This window comes from Chanodichthys erythropterus, chromosome 11 (genome assembly GCF_024489055.1).
Source record: "Chanodichthys erythropterus isolate Z2021 chromosome 11, ASM2448905v1, whole genome shotgun sequence".
Taxonomy (NCBI): domain Eukaryota; kingdom Metazoa; phylum Chordata; class Actinopteri; order Cypriniformes; family Xenocyprididae; genus Chanodichthys; species Chanodichthys erythropterus.
In genome coordinates this window covers 13,785,010-13,806,598 of record NC_090231.1, presented here as the reverse complement: position 1 = coordinate 13,806,598, position 21,589 = coordinate 13,785,010, and the positions used below count along the sequence as shown (strand labels likewise).

General features: G+C 37.0%; 1 protein-coding gene across 7 annotated transcripts in view; it reads left to right on the top strand.

The window, feature by feature from the left end:
* Positions 1–20,383, top strand: part of nlgn2a (neuroligin 2a) — a 143,060-nt gene extending 122,677 nt beyond the window's left edge. For all 7 annotated transcript variants that reach the window (XM_067401788.1, XM_067401787.1, XM_067401794.1 and 4 more), the window contains 5 exons: positions 9,011–9,196; positions 13,663–13,928; positions 14,629–14,788; positions 15,330–15,696; positions 16,817–20,383. In XM_067401788.1, coding sequence (XP_067257889.1) covers positions 9,011–9,196; positions 13,663–13,928; positions 14,629–14,788; positions 15,330–15,696; positions 16,817–17,636 — 1,799 coding nt within the window. In that variant the 3' untranslated portion in view covers positions 17,637–20,383. The remainder of the gene's footprint in view (positions 1–9,010; positions 9,197–13,662; positions 13,929–14,628; positions 14,789–15,329; positions 15,697–16,816) is intronic.
* The last annotated feature ends 1,206 nt before the right edge of the window (positions 20,384–21,589 follow it).

Here is a 21,589-nt window from a genome sequence, read left to right as displayed (position 1 = left end):
TCGCAACTCTATAATACATTGCATAAACAAAGTTCACACAGCTAATATAACCCTCAAAATGGATCTTTACAAAGTGTTTGTCATGCAGCATAACAGATCATGTGAGTTATAGTATTTATTTGGATGTTTACATTTGATGCTGAATGAGTTTGATAGTGCTCCTTGGCTAAAGCTAACATTACACACTGTTGAAGAGATTTATAAAGAATAAAGTTGTGTTTATGAATTATACAAACTGCAAATGTTTCATATTGAAAATAACATCATGACTAATCTCCGTGAATACAGTAAGAAACAATGTTAACTTTAACGGTAACACTTTAGAATACTGATCCTTCATTAATGAATAATTACACAGGAACAAATGAATAATGCATTATTAACACTCTAGTAACTACTATTAACTAACAAGAAACTCTGATTAATGAATTAGTAAGTAATAGTGCTCAGTTGAAGTAGTTCACTATTAACTAATCAGTAACTACTGTTTTTTTATATACCTCCCAGAGAACTACTAAGAACTACTATATACAGGTTCATAATTAACATGAATGATGCATAATGCATAATTAATTCTAAAGTAAAGGTCATGGTAACCCACTAGTAATGACTGAAGTATTACTAAATACTTAAAAAGAAATTACTAATTATTTGGATCAGTATTATAAAGTGAAAAGCATGATAACTCTAGTAACTACTGAAGTCATTGTAAGCTTTTGATGTTTTTGTATGTTTTTGTACAGTAATTCCTTATGATATATTTGGTAACACTTGATTAATTTCTGGTGGGTTACCATGATCTTCACTTTAGAATACTGATCCAAATAAGAAGTAGTTACTTTAGAGTTATATAGTAACTATTGAGTTATTACTATCCAATACTTTACAAAAACCTCAAAAGTTTACAAAGACTTCAGTAGTTACTAGAGTTATCATGTTTTTCACTTTATAATACTGATGCAAATAATTAGTAATTTCTTTTTAAGTATTTAGTAATACTTCAGTCATTACTAGTGGGTTACCATGACCTTTACTTTAGAATTAATTATGCATTATGCATCATTCATGTTAATTATGAACCTGTAGTAGTTCTTAGTAGTTCTCTGGGAGGTATGAAAAAATATTAGTTACAGATTAGCTAATAGTGAACTACCACCTTCAACTGAGCACTATTACTTACTAATTCATTAATCAGAGTTTATTGTTAGTTAATAGTAGTTACTAGAGTGTTAATGTGTTACTTATTTGTTCCTGTGTAATTATTCATTAATGGAGGATCAGTATTAATCACATTTAACAGTACATTAGCAACATGCTAACGAAACATTTAGAAAGACAATTCACAAATATCACTAAAAATATCATGTAATCATGGATCATGTCAGTTATTATTGCTCCATCTGCCATTTTTCACTATTGTCCTTGCTTGCTTACCTAGTCTGATGATTCAGCTGTGCACATCCAGACATTAATACTGGCTTGTCTAATGCCTTGAACATGGGCTGGCATATGCAAAAGTTGGAGGCGTACATATTAATGATCCCGACTGTTACGTAAAGTCAGTGTTATGTTGAGATTCGCCTGTTCTTCTGAGGTCTTTTAAACAAATGAGATTTACATAAGAAGGAGGAAACAATGGTGTTTGAGACTCACTGTATGTCATTTCCATGTACTGAACTCTTGTTATTCAACTATGCCAAGGTAAATTCAATTTTCAATTCTATGGCACCTTTAAGGTATGTAAATGTTTCATGGATGTTAAAGTCTCTTCATGGAACCACTTATAAAGAGTCTTTACTTTTAAGAGTGTAGGAGGCAAAATAAAAGTAAAACTCTTGAAAAACTGAATATTCTTGTGTTCCTGTGTCAAGGATGGACTTATGTGAAAGGCTACAACAGACCTTTTTTTACAGTGTTACAAGAAAACTGCAAGATGCAAGAACACAATTGAATCTGACAGGATGAAAATAAAGAGCCAAGTGATTGAGAGTTAGCTTACATAACAGTGCTGACTTTTATAACTAATATTTTTAACATCTTTTGAAATGTGGGTATTGTCGTCTGTAGTTGTATTGAAAAAGAATGGAATGTTTAAGAGTTAACAAACCAAATGGATTACTAATACTTACAGTTTATGCTGTTGTTTTACCACCTGACATGATGTTGTCCTTTCCTGGAGGAGGATGTGATTAAGGAACTAACTTATTTAAAGGGAAATTACAAAAGACTAATGGAAAGTGAAATTAAGTAATAAATTAATTAACAAGATGGAAAAGGCCCAAGAAAACATGTTTTGTTTGAAAAACATTTTGATGAGGGAATGGAAAAACTGAAGGAACACTTGTAAAATTTCTTAATGAATCACCAGCTTTTCCATGTCAGAAGTTTCACAGCACCTAGGGATATGGCAAATACAGAAACATCTGCTCAAAGTAGTGTAATGATTTAAAAATTCACCCCATGTTCATTTAGTAATGATATTGTGGTAAAATATCAACTATGTCAAAATATATAACTGAAACTAATGATAACAAAAAGTTACTGTATGAATGACCCATCAGACAATAGGCAAGTCAGCTGGTTTCCCATTCACTGGTTTCCAGAGCTGAACTACAGACGTCATTTTTTCTACTCAAATCCAGGCATTTAGAAAATGATCCACAAATGTCAAATGACAAAATAGGTATAATTTAACATTATGGTTATATAAAATAATTGGTTGTGCTGTATTGGAAAAGCAAATTATCTTCTTAAGCCAATATAGGAAATGTCACCTTAGTTCAGCTGGTGTTGTGCACATGTACAAACAAACACACACACACACACACACACACACACACACACACACACACACACACACACAGAGAGAGAGAACCACAATAGCTAATCAGAAAAATGGGGTATTATTTTCCAGTCCAAATTTCTACTGAGGATTCTTTTAGAGACAATTTTACAGAGTTGTTTAACTACTGACAGCAGTGCACACACACACACACACACACACACACACAGATCTTCAGGATAATGTATCTGACAGAGCCTAGAAATAATGATAATGAAGATCAATCTAAAGCTGAAGATGTTAGGGGGTGAAATCTCAGTAATGACCGTGGTGGTTTTAATGGCTGCTCACAAAGCTCAGGCCAAAAAAACAATTTAAATTTGTTATTTTAAGTTTCGCAAGAAGATTTAAGGCCAACAGACATGTTTGAGCAAGAGGTTGCATTGTAGTAGCAAATCATTTGACTGCGGTGAGAAATGCAGTAAAGGTGACGTAATAAATCTAAACAGCCGCAGATAATCTCATTTCCACAACTGACGCTCTTTGATGTGATGTTTTTGCACAGTCTATTTTGATGCTCTTTGAGGAATAATCCAAATATCTCTCTCCACATTCTATGTGTGGATGTGGACTGAATGCTAACAGGGTTGGAATTGATTAAAAATTGTCATAATAATGGTACACTTTGGGAGCAATTCAGGAAAGAATTGTGTCCCACTGTTAGCACCGTTTATTTCATTGTGCTGTTTGAGTTGTTTTAGCGCCCATTTCACTAAAGAAATTATGCAAATGGGATTGGCGTGATGGCTCCACCATTTGATCATGTGCATGTTAAACTGGCACAACTTTTTAGTGAATTTTTCGCTTATGCTTTCAATAAAAAGCGACAATAATTATACAAATTGTTTCCAAGTCTTACATTTTCAAGGGCCTTTTACATGAAGCATGAATTTATGAATGAGTTACAGAGAAATTCATTCTGCATATATATGCGCAACAGATTTATGATGTGTGTTTGGGGTTGATCTAGGACTCTGCCATGCTCACACAGCAGCAGAATACGGTTGTCGGTCCTGTATTTGAGTCCTTAATACGTTTACATTCATACACAGTTCGGTTAGTGAAGATTTGATGGATAAACTTGTGGCCCGATTGGACTCTTGTTCCATCAAATGTGATAAGACTTTTCAATTTTTCATTTTTTCAGGGCAGTCGTGACCTAATGGTTAGAGAGTCAGACTGGTAACCTGAAGGTTGCAGGTTTGATTCTCAATACTGGCAGGAAATGACTGAGGTGCCCTTGAGCAAGACACCTAACCCCCATTCGCTCCCTGGACGCCACAGCAAAGTGGTGGCCCACTGCTCTGGGTGTGTGTGTCCACGGTTTGCAGTGTGTGTGTTCACTAATCACTACTCCTAGTGTGTGTGCGCTAACTTGGATGGGTTAAATGCAGAGGACAAATTCTGAGTATGTTATACTTGGCCTTCACATGTCACTTTCAATTTTCACTTTCAGTTTTATGGACATTGCCATCTTTGATGTTATTTTGGTCACTGTCACTTTGTTAAATGCGGTTGTCAATCCCAAAAACTGGCACTGTGAACGTAGTCTTTGACAGCTTGGATATATCTCTTAATCGATCCTGAAAACATAAACATCCTGTACCTGTAAGGCCATGCTATACTGAAAAACATGGTGAAATTGTGTGTGTGTGTGTGTGTGTGTGTGTGTGTGTGTGTGTGTGTGTGTGTGTGTGTGTGTGTGTGTGTGTGTGTGTGTGTGTGTGTGTGTGTGTGTGTGTGTGTGTGTGTGTGTGTGTGTGTGTGTGTGTGTGTGTGTGTGTGTGTTGTTTATGATCAATTTATGCATAGCAAAGTCACAGCTGTCACACTGTCAAGCTCTGAACCCTGTGATATATAAATCTACATTGTTAACTGTCCTTCCACAACCATAATCTAACCTCTCTTATCTCCTAGCAACCTCAGACTTATGAATCACACAGTACTTATGAATTCAGGTGGTCTCATGATATTCACAGAAATCCAGCAGAAAGGTCTTAGGTGAGAAGAGTGAGAAGAGTTCTGTTCTCATGTATTTTTGAGAAGTGAGAATACAGCTGTCTGAAAGCTGAAAGATGCACCTTCACAGGCAGTATATGATGTAGGAAGGCATCAAGACACATCAGAGTTCAATGTTTACATAACATCCTCTTTACTAAGATGCCTTCATTGGGTTGGTACTTTTTTATTCTTTCTAGCCCATAATCAGACTGAAAATAGTCTCTGACGGAGTGGTTGAAAGCTGTAAATTAGTTATCTACTACTGGTCGAAACTTGGGGTCAGTTTTTATTTAATTTTTTTTATTTTTTATTTTTTTTTGAACGAAATTATTTCATTCAGCAAGGACACATTCAATGAATCAATAGTGACAGTAAAGACATTTACAATGTTACAAAATATTAAATTTCAAATAAATGCGGTTCTTTTGAACTTTTTATTTATCAAAGAATCCAGAAGAAAATGTATCACAGTTTCCACAAAAATATTAAGCAGTACAGCTGTTTTCTGCATTGATAATATTGTTTCTTGAGCAGCAAATCAGCATACTGAAGGATCATGTGACACTGAAGACTGGAGTAATAATGCTGAAAATTCAGCTTTCCCATCTCAGGAATAAATGGCATTTTAAAATATTAAAATAACAGTTATTTTAAATTTTAATAGTATTACTGTTTTTATCTTTAATAAAAAATGGAGCCATGGTGAACATAAGAGACTTCTTTCAAAAACAAAAAAAAATAATTCATATATATTTCAAAAAAGTATCATTTTTATCTGTTTTAGATCATAGTAAACTTGTTTGTGATCATTAAATGTCAAGTTGTTTGTATCCATATGTCAAATATTCATAGTTTACATATGACGTAACACACATAAATTAAAAAACGCATAAATTACAATGGAAACACATTTACCTAATAAATTCCTCTATGCATCAAAAAAGACATGTGGCTTTGCAATGGGACGGCATAACTGGACCAGTGGACCGATCTCATTGCACAGCATCTGACATGTTGTTTTGGTCATTCTGAAATGCCTGAGCTAAAGTCTGTCATCAAAGTGATTCGTTATAATTACCTCCCAGAACTGTTTTACATGACTGCGTTCCCAAACAGCAGGCATCTGCCTCCGAAAGCAAGATAACAAGACCACAGTTATTGTGTTTCGTCTGCGTGCTCTGAGGCGCAAGTCGTTTATGAAAAAGACCCACAGTGGCTTCTCCTACTGCAGCAACTTCCATTTTTCTTAGAGATATTTGGAGACAGTTTATCAGGAAAGTGACAATTTTGTTCTCTTCGACTCACTGGATGAAAATGGTGCTTTATGCTGTATATTTTATGCGATTTTGTGCAATAAATTTGCAACATTGGATGGAAACAGCTCTTCAGAAGTTCTGTCTGTTAAGTCACTGACTAACCTGGCACCAGGGCAGCCATGTATTTGGTTTTGGACACCGCCATGTATGAGGCAGTTTGGTCCAGGCGTTTTATTTCCAGTGGAATATTTCTACGCGCGCTCTGGAGATATTATCATATGCTTGTGTGTGTGTGTGTGTGCGTGTGTGCTTGTCAGACTTTGATCAGTAAAGTTCCTGGTGACTTGGAGGCAGATGAAACAGTTTTTTCCAAATTAGAGCACCCACTCATTCTCTCACTCACTTGCTCACTCTTTCTTCTCTGTATTTTCTAATGTCTCACATAAACTCTCAACTTCATTCTTACACTGCTGTTATCAGAAGACATTTGACTCAATAAGATCAGTAGGGCTAGAACGAGCTTAGTGACATCACTAACCCTAAAATTTACATAAACCCTGCCCCCAAGAACACGCAACAAAGGGGTGAGGCCATGTTATAATACAGAACGTAACACAAATGCAATAGCATGTCATAAAAGCGAGATGATGACATGACAAGTTATAACCGTAATAAAACTGAACTATACCTGTTCTGTCTTCATGCAGTATATATTCTCTGGCTCTGTAGGCATCTTACAACAGTTCCCACATGAGCGATTTATAGATTATCATGAAAGAATATGCTAATCAATGACTTTAAGATAGTTAACTCCACATCAGCTACATACATTCATCAATTAACCATTCAGAAATGTCCTGTTGCATTCTACATGTTGAGTCTCCCCATCATTGTCCGACTCTGGTTTGAACATAAAAGGCTGAACAGTTTCTGACATTTTCAGTGAGTCTGCATGAGGTAATTGGAGCTGCTAACAAACACAAGCTCTTGAAACTCCACCCTTTTCTTTAGAGCAGCAGCTCATTTGCATTTAAAGGGACACACACAAAAACTGAGCATTTTTGCTCACTCGTAAACAAAAGTGACAAATTTAACATGTTATAAAAAATGATCTATGTGGTATTCTGGGGACATCAGAGACTTATCTTGTAAAAGTGGCATTATGTGACCCCTTTAATAATTTTGCCATTTTTATTAGTTGAGTTTTTTTTCTGTATAATTTCTTTAAAAAAAAAAAAAATATATATATATATATATATATATATATATATATATATATATATATATATATTTATATATATATATATATTTATGTAATTTATTATTTTTATTTTATTTATTAGATTATTTAATATTTTCGAATATTACCTTTCATGCAGTGTGTACTATAGCTGCTTGTCAATGTATAAGATCTACAAAGTTTTAGAGATTAAAGTGCACGACAAATAAATCTGTTATCTCCTAAAAGAAAGAATCAATTCTGAAATGAATCTGAATCTTCAAATGAATCGTTTCAGACTTTTTGAGAAATTAAATTATATTAAATGTAAATTATGAGGAAATTAAGTGTGTTTTTTTTTTGTTTTTTTCCTGCATTATTGTAGGAGACCTCCAACATAAAATTAGGAACCTTTAAAAAAGTATAATAGGAGCACTTTAAGTTTCTCATCTAATGGACTCTTTTAACAGACTGTGATGATGCATTTCCACATTAACAACATTGCACATCTAATCAAGATTTTCATATATTTTTTCATATATTTTTAAAAATGTAATATACATTTATAATGCCATACTTTGTGTTATATTACCTTGGCAGTTAATTACAAAATAATGAATCAACGCTGCTGTGAGGGTTTTTCAAATACAACGGCTGCTGAGGGAGTGCCGGCAAATTTGACATCTTTCTCTCTTCTGACTGCTGTAATCCATCTCTCTATTTTTCACCTCTTTTGGAAAGTCGTGGAAACTCTATCATGTATTTATCTTTATTTTTTTTTATTTTGCTATTGGAGCAAATTGGAATACAAAAATTATGTTTGCTGTTGTCTCCTGTTCATCACTATAGAAGTTTAAACAACTATGACGCTTCTGAGAACCCCGGAAATGTGAAAAGGGTCCATATTTATATTTTATTTTATATCAGCTGTATTTTATTTACTGAAAACAAGTTTTAGTTTAGTAGTTTTATTTAACACCGCTGTCAAATAAAGGGGTCATGAACTGCGTTGTTTTATTGTTTTATAATGTTGTTTGACAGCTTCAGTGCGCGCTGCTCCAACTATTGCAAAGGGAGCTTTCTTTGATCACTTTCTTCATATAATTTATTCATATAATTAAGAGAAACAACGCAAGTTGACGTTTAGTCACTGGTTTGATTTACTGACACACAGACAAAGAACATCTGACTGTACATGAATCATTACATTTAAGATCAGGCATTAGATTTAAGTTTAACAGTAACTTACATGTCGCATTACTGTCGAGTCCAGGCACTGCACAATATTTTGTAATCCTCAACGACATGTTTATTGCTTGGTAGCTCGATCCGGTTTAGCACCACGTAGGCCTATGTTACTTAGGCTACCTATTCTATTGCATGTCATGTACGAATCGGTGGGCGGGGCTAAACAGGCAGTGATGAAGTAGGCGTTGATCTTCTTCTGCGGAGGCGGTGCTTGCTGCCCTTTGGCGTCATAGATCCCCACTTTGAAAATCCTGTCATGTGCTGGGTCTGGTGTCAATAAAAGCCTTTATTGGACTAACAAGGAAGTTTTCACTTCTGAAACTTACAGGATATGCTTATAGTATGATGATATGTCAAAAGCTCAAGGAAATTTAGATTTTTCAGTTCATCACTCCTTTAAAAAATCTGTCTGTATTTTTCCTTTTCTCCTTTTCTTAACTGCAGGTTTTCTTAGCACAGGAGATCAGTCTGCTAAAGGGAACTACGGCCTCTTGGATCAAATCCAGGCCTTGCGTTGGCTGAATGAGAATATTGGACACTTCGGTGGCGACCCTGAACGGATCACTATCTTTGGCTCTGGGGCTGGAGCGTCATGTGTCAACCTACTCATCTTGTCCCATCACTCTGAGGGTAAGAAAAAAATGTGTGTGTGTGTGTATATGTGTGTGTGTACATGCATGTTAATACTTTAACAGACTAATACTATCCCTGCACATTCATCTCATTTTTAATGCTTTATGTCTGTCTATGTGTGTGTGTGTGTGTGTGTGTGCGTGTGTGTGTTACCTCACAAAATGTCTCACCGTCCTGTCCAACTATGTTCTTTGCAATGCTCGTCAAAACAGTCTACCTTCACCTGCACCATCTTCATCATCACTGTCATCCTCACCTAACATCAGTCCTACAGCCCTCAACTGTCAATCACACCAGGTAAGTCATGACAGTTGTTATCCCTGGAGAAACCAGTCATGTAATTTCTCTGTAAAGAATCCAAGCCAACAGAAACAGGGAGAGATAAACAAATAAAGAGGTCTGTGGCTAAGTGTTAAGATTACATTTAAGAAAACAGATAAAGTTCACTGAAGTGGAACAAAGAAACAAATTAACAAAGAGACTTTTTGAGCACAGCCTAACTAAATATGTGTTTGTGTGCCTGTTTGGACAAGCTGGGTAAAGAGAAAAGCTCAGGCGTGTTAGCAGAGACAAAGCTACAGCAGCTCCGTATTGATTTCCCTGGGAAAGGTAACATGCTCTTCAATAATTAAAAAGACAAAAAGAGAGGAAGGAGGGCAGAACAAGGAGAAGAAGAGCCCTTCGGTAATATGTTTCTACACTTCTCTTGAGAGTAAGAAAAAAGCTCTGTTTGTAAAGTGTTTGTAAGAGAAAAGGCAACAAGAGAATAATAGATTTACTGTTATTATTTCAATGGAAGATGGAATTTGAACAAAGTTAGCTCAATAATCACAGAATAAAAAGGTTGCTTGTTTCTTCTGTGTTTTTTCTTTGATGCAATTCCAGCTGACACTGTGCTGAGCTCTATTGGATTTGACATCAAAATAATTCCATCCTATTAACATGAATCTTAACTGAATATACAGCATAGAATTTAAATAACCATACTGCAGTATAACATCATGCCACTGTTACGTGGGTTGACATGAAATTGACATGTCCTGACATATTAACTCATTTTAAAACTAATATAACTCTTTCCCCACCATTGATGGAATTTTCCAGCAATCCATGTTTTCACTGTTATGCGGTAGGGGGTGCTGTTACGCATCTTCTGAAACAGTACAGAATCTCCAGATGAAAACACAGGTGAAGAAAAAACAGAAATAAGTGATAGAAGCATTGCTTATGCACATTTAAAATAACGTCATCAAATATTAAACAGCATATAAATGAAAACTGCCTAACGTTACTGAATGAAATGTCGGCCCAGGAAGAGGCGCAGGACTGTGAAGATATGGGTGTGGTGAAAGACTCGATCTGTTTTGATCATCCTTCCGAATACAATCTTTGACAAAAACACTATTTTCTCAGCTTTTTGTTCAAATGGTTTCTTTTTTATTAAACTTACCCACATTCAAGTCTTGATAAAAAAGAATGCATAAAGTTAAAAAAAAAAAAATCTTTTATAGCAGAGGCTCTGTTCTTTCCTTTGATATAACTGCATGTTTAGATATTAATACCAAAAAAAAAAATCATATATATATATATATATATTCTGGGTGCCAAGAAAGTTTTGTGAAAATGATCAAAAATGCTGGCGCTAGCTTTACAAAGCTTTTCAAAGCTTCGAATCAATAGAGTGCCCCAGGGATGACGTGTTTTTGTAGGCCAACCCGGAAGTTAGCGGCGCACGGGTTCTCTCGACTGAAAGCCTATTCATTTTTCCCATAGACTTTTGGAAAATCGCAGAAAATAAGCTCTGTGTTTAACAAAGGGTTATGACACTTACACGTTTTGTCTATCAAGATAATCTTTACAAGTTAACACAAAATTTATAGATTTTGAAGCCTAAATAAAGTGGTCAGATATAAAAGGCTAACAGTAGGCTATAAACGAACTACAGCACACATGGTCGCAGATCAATGTCGTCACCACCAAGCGTCCTCAAACTTTATTTAGAAAACAACTCTATTTAAAAACATGCTCACTGATTATATATGTGCTGTGTATGAATACTTATCCACTTTTTCATGAGCAATACTGTCCAAATGTCCTGTTGTCATGATGACATCTAAAGTCCCCGCCAAAGGAAGTAGTCCCTTTTAGAAATTTGTTAGCAACCGCCGATTTTAAGACACAGTAAAAGTTTAAAAAATCACAAGTGGGTTATAACTGGTGTGCTTTATGTCATAGATCAAAACGTGAAAGTATTTAGAGGCTTTGTTAACCACAGACCTTATTTCAGGCGATTTAGCAAAAACCCATTCAAAAAACCCATAGACTTTATGGCAGGGGTACTCAGCAGGCGGCCCGCGGGCCGCATCCGGCCTGTCAGCATTACATTTGTGGCCCGCATCATGCTACATATAAATGTATTTTTATTATAATTTGCGTTCAAAATTAGCGTGAATATTACTTTGTTTTTTTACACGTACACAAGGGTAGGCGTACAGTGCGCGTGACGCTGTAATCATCAGCAGAGAACACGTATAGTGTACGCGCGCAGCACAGTTTTTCTAACCGCAAAGAACAATATAAACTGAAGGCACTTTGCACGCGCGCATTGAATAGTTTTTGCACTAATTTAGTTTGTCCACAATGTTTCAGCAATGAAACGGGCTGTTGTTTCAGTCTGAAAAGAAACAGAGAAGACAGAACAAGAGTAACAACAAACACCTACCGTGTTGAAGTGCGTTCGTTTGAGGGGATTAAAAGATACCAGCAACTCTAATTTTAAACAAGTACAAAGAGATTTTATTGTAACTATTTGAGCGAAAAAGACTAGACAAGCATTAATCTCTCTAGTGCGCATGTGTCGAGCACTTGTGTTCATGAACACCACCAAAGGCTCGAGACTGTGCGCGCAAGTAAAAAACAAAGTAACCTTATTTTTCCATGATGAAATGCAGTTGACGTTCCAGATCTGTCATCACATCATTGAGCTCACGGAGAAAATCTGATTTATCATGTTTACAACGTTGGTTATAGTTAGATAATTCATAAAATTGTGATTGAACATAAAAAAAAAAGAAAAAATATTTTTGGATTCTGACCAAATTAAAAGGTAGGTAATAATAATACAAATAATAAAACATTTATTCTCTGAGTATAAATAGGTGCTATAAAAAGTGTTAAAAAGGTGCAATGGAGTATAAAAAGACTATAAAAAACTGCAATGTTTTCGTATTACGGACAAACTCTCATCAGCCAGTGAACAACAGCCAGACCTTAAAAACTACACTTTTAGTAAATAAACAGTAAAACTACAAATATTGTCTTAAGTAGGCCTAAATAAAAGTCTTACGATCCAAGTTATAATTTGTGGCCCTTCGCGTTTCATTTGGTTAAAATGCGGCCCTCTTGGCCTCTGAACTTGAGTACCCCTGCTTTACGGCGTTGGAACCGGAAGTCCTAAAATGCTAACTCGCTTCTGGGTTTTGCCTACAAAAATGCGTCATCCCTGGGGCACTCTATTGAACCAATTGCTTCGCAAAATGATTTACTGTTTCAAAGCATTCAAAAAGCCGCACACTGGTGACGCCTGCTGGTCAAAACAGTGTAAATGCAACAAAAACTCAGGCCAAACATGCAGCTTTTACAAACCCATTGCAAATGTTTTGTTGAAAGTATTTTCTATAAAATGCATTTAACTAATCATCTAATACCATTAAATAATAAGTGTCTGTATAATATGTTCTCTTTTAGCAATTTTCAGGGCTTGTTTTGTTTGTTCTATGCTCAGCTAAACAGGCAAATACGAGACTATTAACTACTATTCTTTTAATTATACAAATTTCTCATTAAAACGTCTACAAATGTATAAAACTGATCAGAGATCAGGTAAAAACCATGGACATTTGTTCAGTTGTTCACCACTGGGCGTGATCTCTGTGAATCCAAATGATTCATTGATTCAAAGAGATCATTGCCACCAGTGGTGAACCATTGAAGTTTTGAAATAGTTATGACGTAGCGAAGCCTCGTTTGCTGAAATCAGGTGACTTTGGCAGTTTGATACACTCTCCGAACCACTGTTTCGAAACGAAAGATTCATAAAAGTTTCGAAGGTTCATGAAGCAGTGTTTTGAAAGTGCACATCACTAGCTGGTGCTGTCTGGCATCTTTTTAAAATAAAACACTGGCGGGTAAGGAGTTAAATATCATTTTGCTAATGATAATTAGTAAATGTGCTGCTTTTATGACCTCATATTAATTATGAGACAATTACATGAGATATTTGTACTATTAAAAATGTACACACAGGGACCATCAGTTACAGGACACTTTCCATGCTAACATTTTGGATGTAAAAAAAAAAAAAATGTGATGTGTAAAACATATATGTGTAAAAACAGGTCTATTATGTCAACAGGTTTTCTTGTTTGTAGTTAACAGCTTGCTATTCCTCCCTCCCAATCCAGGCCTGTTTCAGAGAGCCATTGCTCAGAGTGGTTCAGCCATCTCCAGCTGGTCCATTAGCTACCAGCCCTTGAAGTACACCAAGATTCTGGCCCGTAAAGTAGGATGCACATATGGGGAGACCGCAGACCTGGTGGACTGTCTCCGCAGGAAAAATTTCAGAGAGTTGGTGGACCAGGACATCCAGCCCGCCCGCTACCATATTGCGTTTGGACCTGTGATGGATGGAGACGTTGTGCCAGATGACCCCGAGATCCTGATGCAGCAGGTGATTTTGAGAACACTGTCATTTGTGTTGGTGGTTTCTAAGACTTGTGTTCATTTAATTCAGCTTAGTCTATTACATATGTTCCATGGTGAGTCGCCACTTTCCAAGCAAATGTCTAGGTAACCAAGTAACTGCATGTTCTGTGAAAATCACATCATATGCTTTTGAAATGCAGAACGAGGTTAAACGGTGATGTCACATATGTAGGTGATTTGTCAATTAAGGCCACTAAAATTATATATAAAAAAAAATGGTGTGTTATGGTGTAGACATTTTGATATTGTGTGTAATAGTGATGATGTGATGGTAATGAAATGTTTTACTTTATGTAGAAAAAAAAATTGGCTAAGGTTATAAGATCAAATAACTTTGAATTAATAAAACTAAATAATAAAAATAATAAAAAGTGTGTGTGTGTGTGTGTGTGTGTGAGAGAGAGAGAGAGAGAGAGAGGTTTGGCTATACTTGTGAGGGCTAAATCTCCTCACTTACACGTTAAAAAGTCTTGTAAATCAACATTATTTGCACATTTCTGTGATGGTAGGATTAGAGGTAGGGGTTGAGTTAGGCCATAGAAAATATCATTAATCTGAGATAAAAATCAATTGAAGTCTATGCAGTGTCCTCACTAATATAGTGAAAACAAATAGGAGGTATCAATCAGGAAACAAATCAGGAGGTAAAATTCTTTCTCCACTAGGGGGAGTTCTTGAACTACGACCTTCTGATTGGTGTAAATCAAGGGGAGGGGCTGAAGTTTGTGGATGATGGGGGCACTGAGAGTGAAGAGGGGATTTCAGCTGCAGCTTTTGATTATACCATCTCCAACTTTGTGGATAACCTCTATGGATACCCTAAAGGTAAACTCTTTTCTGTCTTACGATTCTCATTACTAAAGGTAATACTAAGATTGTATATCAGCATATGATTTCATATTGAATAGGGCCAGAGTTTGTTTATCAAGGGGAAAAAAATACTGTTATGATTAAAATATATATATAAAGCATATAATATGGGGCAATAAAGAGTACAACAATAAAATTCATGTTTCTGTTGTACTACTGTAGGTATGCCGCTTACTCTTGAGTTGGTGCTGTTGTTAACTTTTTCCACCAGAGGGCGATAAAAGACAAGCAATGACATGTGCTTTGAATGCCATTTTATGTTACATATCAAATGAAAGATTTTATGCCCTATGGATGTGCCATATGTTTTTAATAACATGCATTCATGGACATTTTCAAGTTCACTAGACAAACATATGCATACACTCTCAAATATGTGAATTTACCAAATGCTCAATCACTTGTACTGAATCAATTTGTTTCCATATTTTCTACTTCTTTCCTGTCCTGTCTGTCCTCCCCCACTTCACTGTAATTACTCTGTGTTTTTTTGTAGGTAAAGACATCCTGAGGGAGACTATTAAGTTCATGTACACAGACTGGGCGGACCGAGACAATGGGGAAATGCGGCGCAAGACTCTCCTCGCATTATTCACTGATCACCAGTGGGTGGCGCCAGCCGTCGCTACTGCCAAACTCCATGCGGACTATCAGTCTCCTGTCTACTTCTACACATTCTACCACCACTGCCAAACAGAGACTCGACCCGAATGGGCAGATGCGGCACACGGGGACGAGATACCCTATGTGTTTGGTGTGCCTATGATCGGAGCAACTGACCTCTTCCCCTGCAACTTTTCCAAAAATGATGTCATGCTTAGTGCTGTGGTCATGACCTACTGGACCAACTTTGCCAAGACTGGGTGGGTTTTATCTGTCTGTCTTTCTATCTTTCTTTTTTTTTCTTTCTTTCTTTCTAAATTACAGCCATAAAACATTTCTTTGAATTTCAGGTAATTTTCATTCTACTTTCTGACATTCAGGTTAGGCCTGGGAAATATCCGCAAAAGAATTATCTTATCATTCAATATCAAAATGTATGATGATATAAATTTCATACCAATTTCACGTTTGTTAGACCCCGAGAATGAGTGTAAACATAACGTGTTTGTACAACAACATTGCATTTTTATTTTGTGCCACATAAGGTGCCGCACAACAGATTTTGTATACTGTATAAATTAAAACCTGGTTGTACATATCTTGGTATTGTACGTATATGGTACATATCTTGTATGATATTCCTTAAAGTGAAGTTCACAATGTAATTTCGGGAGGAGTGAACCCATCTAATCTTTCAATTAGTGAAACTCAAACATAATTTCAAGAGGAGGGAACCCTAATCTTTCAATTACGTCCAGAGCATATAAGCAGCTACTCACCCTGCTCTGGAATCAGTTGTTTCGATATCCCCAACTCCACCACATAATTTAGGCATCTCATCTATCGTACTCCTCTTCCAGGCACTAGTAGTCCCTGGAGGGTATATATATAAAGCTCGAGTTGAAGCTGCTTCCTCGAGCCCCTCAACAGCGGACAGCAAGCCAAATATGCTTAACGTTATTAGCTTAAAGATTTTATGAGGAAACGAACTTGTGAAATAACTATAATAATACTTTGAGAAGTATATTTTTATGTACAAGACTAAAACATTTCTGTCATCATTTCTTTAGCTAAATCAAACTTTTATTTTGGCAGTTTGTCATGAAGACCTGTGGCACAAATTCACGCAGAACTTTTTTTAAGCGACTTGCACCAGACCATCTAGATGTTGGCTAAATATTGAAAACAATTTAAAAGTTTCTGATAGTTTCCTGATTTATCACCTAGTCCTAAATCAAACTGCAATCATGTATACAGTTTTAAAATTGCAATTTGATCCTGTTTTGAGAATTTAAAAAACATGCACAGTTGAGTTCTGAATGTCCCACATCATTGGTGTGGAATTCATTCAAATTGACAAAAGATATCTGTTGTCTCTAGGGATCCCAACTTGCCTGTTCCTCAGGACACCAAGTTCATCCACACCAAGCCCAACCGCTTTGAGGAAGTGATCTGGACCAAGTTCAACTCTAAAGACAAGCAGTATCTCCACATCGGCCTGAAGCCTCGCATCCGGGACAACTACCGAGCAAATAAGGTTGCCTTCTGGCTGGAACTGGTTCCTCACCTCCACAACCTCCACGAGGAAGTCTTCAGCACCGCCACAACCCGGCTGCCTCCGGGTCCCGCCCGTACCCCACAGGGACCCCGTACGACACGCCACCCCATCCCAACCTTCCCTTCAGAACCGGAACCAGATAGCTCAGAGCCCCCTCGATTTCCTCCCTTCCCAAGCGACACACGAGACTACTCTACAGAACTGAGCGTGACGGTAGCCGTTGGCGCGTCGCTCCTGTTCCTTAACATCCTCGCCTTCGCCGCGCTTTACTACAAACGCGACAAGCGGCACGAGATGCGACGGCACCGGTTGTCCCCGCAACGAGGCGTGCCGGCTAATGACTTGGCACACAGCCAGGAGGAAGAGATCATGTCCCTGCAAATGAAGCACTCGGAGCACGACGCCCACCACGACATGGAGCCGTTGCGACCGCATGATATTTTACGTCCCGCATGCCCACCCGACTACACGTTGGCGCTGAGGCGGGCGCCCGACGATGTTCCGCTCATGACCCCTAATACTATCACCATGATTCCCAGCACCATCACCGGCATGCAGCCCCTCCATGCCTTCAACACCTTCCCCACAACCACCGGTCACAACAACACCTTACCCCACCCTCACTCCACCACCCGTGTATAGTAGCGCCACCGAACGAGAGGACTAGCTCTCATACATATCCCGTTTTCTCTCTCTGTTCACCTTTTCAAGCTCCTAAACTTAAGATGCTCTCGGTTCTGCTGACGAGTGGACAAAATCAAAGGTTTCGTAGAAGTTGTACACACTAGAGGAGCTCTCTTCATAGACTCTACGGTGAGCAACAGATTCGGCCGGCGGTGACAGCTCATCGGCCTCGTACTCGATTCAACTTGCTGTTTGTTTTTCCACAATGTCCTTAAAGAAGAGGGGCGATTTACGGAGGCGTCGACGATTGACTGAGCTGATCTGATGTTATGAGGGGAAATGATGACATTTTCCCACTAAATTGGCAGAGTGCAGATTTCATCCATCCTTTTCTTTTTATCATCCTTCTTTGTTATTCCATTACCAGCCAAACGCTGTCCGAATGTGATCTGTGTCCTTGGATTGTTTTACATGAATCGTAGGGGCATTCGATAAAAGACAGAAGCTGGATATGTTGTGTTTACCTGCAGTATTAAATCATACCTTGTAACAAGAGACACGGGGAATGAGAGAAAATGACAGCGTCTGACACGAGACGAAAACAAAGTGCCAACCTCTTCTCTTTTTCTCTCGCTCTGCCCTGTTTGTGTCATTTTATCACACATATTTGATTTGGCAATGTGTTGTTTCTTAGGAAGATTTTTGTATGTATAAATATAAAGACAAATATATAAAAGAATGATATAAATATATATTTACATGGATTGCTCTGGGGGATCTATGCATGAAATATTTTAAAGCACCAAGAAGGACACTGAGCTGTAAACTCCCACAGCATTTTGCTTATTTGCATTTTTTTTTAAAGTTTGCTTGCTTAAAATGGTTACAAAAGCTTCTCCCCGGTGGTGTTTTCATCAGCATTACTCAAACTGTAACGTCGGACCACTCTATAGGACGCATCCAGAAAGAGATCTATTGGCAATATTCTTTCAAATGTTGTTTTAATATCCATATACAGTTGTTGGTGCTATTATTTGACCATCAACCATGTAGTGCTCTACCAGAGCCATCTGTGATGGTCCGGACAGTTGCATAAATACCGCAAATGGCGAATACATTTGTAGCTTGGCATCTCTTTCGCTTGGCCTGTGATCAATATTCAGCTTTTATTCACATTATTTTTCACAGCGACAAATACAAATGATGGCCTCGGCCAATCTTTCTCTCTCTCTGTCCTTACTCTTTCGGTTCAGCGTTTATTTAGCATTTGACAACCCGGTTTAATAAGCATCTTTGGTCCATGTACACACATGAAGAGTGTGTTTTTTAGGCCAATATGTCTCTTACCAGGTGCCCTGAATTAAGAGGCACAAAGAGAGAGAGAAAGCTAGACATTTGAGTTTGTTCAAATCACAGACTGCGGCCCTCTGTCAATCCTTCAGGAAAACCTACCCGGCCATTTTACATACAAAAGAGTTGTATGTTGTGCATAATATCAGTTTGGTGTGTTTATTCCCAACACTACATATCACACATCTGTCTCCACTGCACACTTGACCTTTTTGGTTATGACAAGCACAGCAAATAACGGCAAACCAGATCTATGTAGACACATTTTACAGGTTGTTAGACAGTTTCATGTTCAGGTTAAAGAACGAATGGCTCAGAATCAACTGCAGGATTTACATGATCACTTCTGTTCATGCCTTGTTAGTCTTATTTTTCTGCCACTGCTGTCCGTGTCACGGGAGGATGACGGCTTGAGTTTGTCTCACAGCTTGAGAGAGTGTATTGAGTCTGTGAGGCCCACGGTATTTCTCTCAGCTATACAGGACCATCAAGAACTATTGCCAGTATGCTGCACAATGAACATGACTCTAATAGCATCGCTGAGTGAGCATACTGGAGGTTTAGTACGTCATAAAAACAGAACTTTATTCTGTGTTGTGGACTGACAGCCCGATGGACGACAGCAACAACTGGACACTAAACAAGGGGAGACTTTGCTGAGAGTCTAGATTGGACCTGTGGATATGTACCATCTGTGGACTTTTGTGTGGTTGTAGGTATAACTAAACTCCATTTTAAACAAACTACGAGTTGACTAGAGCTGCGTACAAAACAACCTCAATTCTAATAATCAATACTGTTTTAAGGGATGAGTTGAGAATCTTTTGTTATTTTTCTTGTTTGGTTTTGTACGCTCAACCACTAGAGTGTGATGTTGTGGTACATCCAGAATAAAGACTCTACATCCATTATGAGCCATTCATTGGGTCTTCAGTAGGCGTACAGTGAGAGGGGGATAAATAGAATTTAACTGTACATTTTTAAGTGTGAGAACAAATCAACTGAAAATATTTGTAAATATTCAGTTACTTGTTTGTTTAATGTTTTTTCCCCCTTTGTTTTGTTTTTGTTTGTTGTTGTTTTGTTTTTTTTCTGGTCGAATGAAATATAAAATACTTTGTGACCAGGACAACAGGTGCAAGTTGTAATTCAGCCACCAGCAAAACTGATGAATCACATTCGTAAGAGGTTAAATTCACTTTCTGCTGCTTCATTTAGTTTTGGGATTTGTGGATAGAGGTGATTTATTGCTATATTTGAGCATAGAGATTGTGTATTATGTAGCATAGCAATGTCACATATTTCTGCACAAGTATGATCAGCTGTTTGTTTCAGATACAAAACCTGCCTGTTTTCAAAAATCTTTAATATGGAGATATGGACTGGAACTTCTTTATTTAAGCAAAGGAAGCACTGGAAACCATGGTGGTTATGAGAGGTATTTCATCTGCCATGAACTTGTTGTAGCATTAAAATCTTACCAAAATGCAATCAAGACTTCATTAAATATCTAAAATAGGTGAAAAGTATTATTTTGTGGTCACATTTTTACACTTAAGTATATACTGTTGTTAATGAATTAAGCGTCTATAAAATAATGCCAAAATAAAGATGGCATAAAAAGCGCAAGAGGATCTCAATATGTCAAGCCTGACGGTTTAAAGATTACTGAATAAATGAAGCACATGTTATTTCTCTAACAAAATAAACATTTTACTGGGTCTTAAAGCAAATTTACACCTGTTGCCCTGTTTTACTATATGTTCAGAATCAGAATGCCACACTTGATGACGAATAAACATGTTAAAAATGGATTTTAAAAAAAGGGGTAAAAATATATAAATAAAGTGATGATATTTCTCCTTATTTAGAAGTTATTACACACTGTATGCTGTGTCTGGGGAACATTAAACAAATTCATAGCCAGATATCAGACTCTGTTTCCTTTTAATCAAATTACTAATCATCTAAATGACTCATTTAATTGGAAGTAGTGCATGAATTAACTGCATTAAATTGCTGTACCTTAAATGTAATTTCCAACAGCAACCTTGATGGACAACAGAATGGTCAACACACTATCAGGAGATCAACATGTGTAGCTATTTGCCACCCGTCACTAGTGATTCGTTTGTGTCACAAGTGCAAATGAGAAGCAAGTTTGATTGGAGAAGAGAAAGTTATTATAAAGTGTCAGATATATAAAACTCTGTTTAATCAAACTATTATTTACCATTAATTGAGAGGTATGTATGTGATTATAGAGCTGCAGAATTCTAAATAATTTAACAAAAAACTTTATCTCAGTAATTTAAAAAGCCTTAACACTATGCCACTAAACTAAACATGTAGGCTAATTTAGGTTTTAGGTTCTATATATTTAACTATATTTATAAAACGGTTATTATCCTTGATTCTGATTGGTCAATTGGTTTTATTCATGATAAAACACGTCTATGACCGCTTCATTCAACTGTTCTGTGTATCACTACACAACACCCTTAGCAACCACTCTTAGCAGCGTAAACTGTTTGTTCTAAATTGATATTGTTCATTGAAGCTTACTGTATTATGTAGAAGAGTATTGTGAGAAAGAGATCGAGTGAGCGAGTTTATTACCT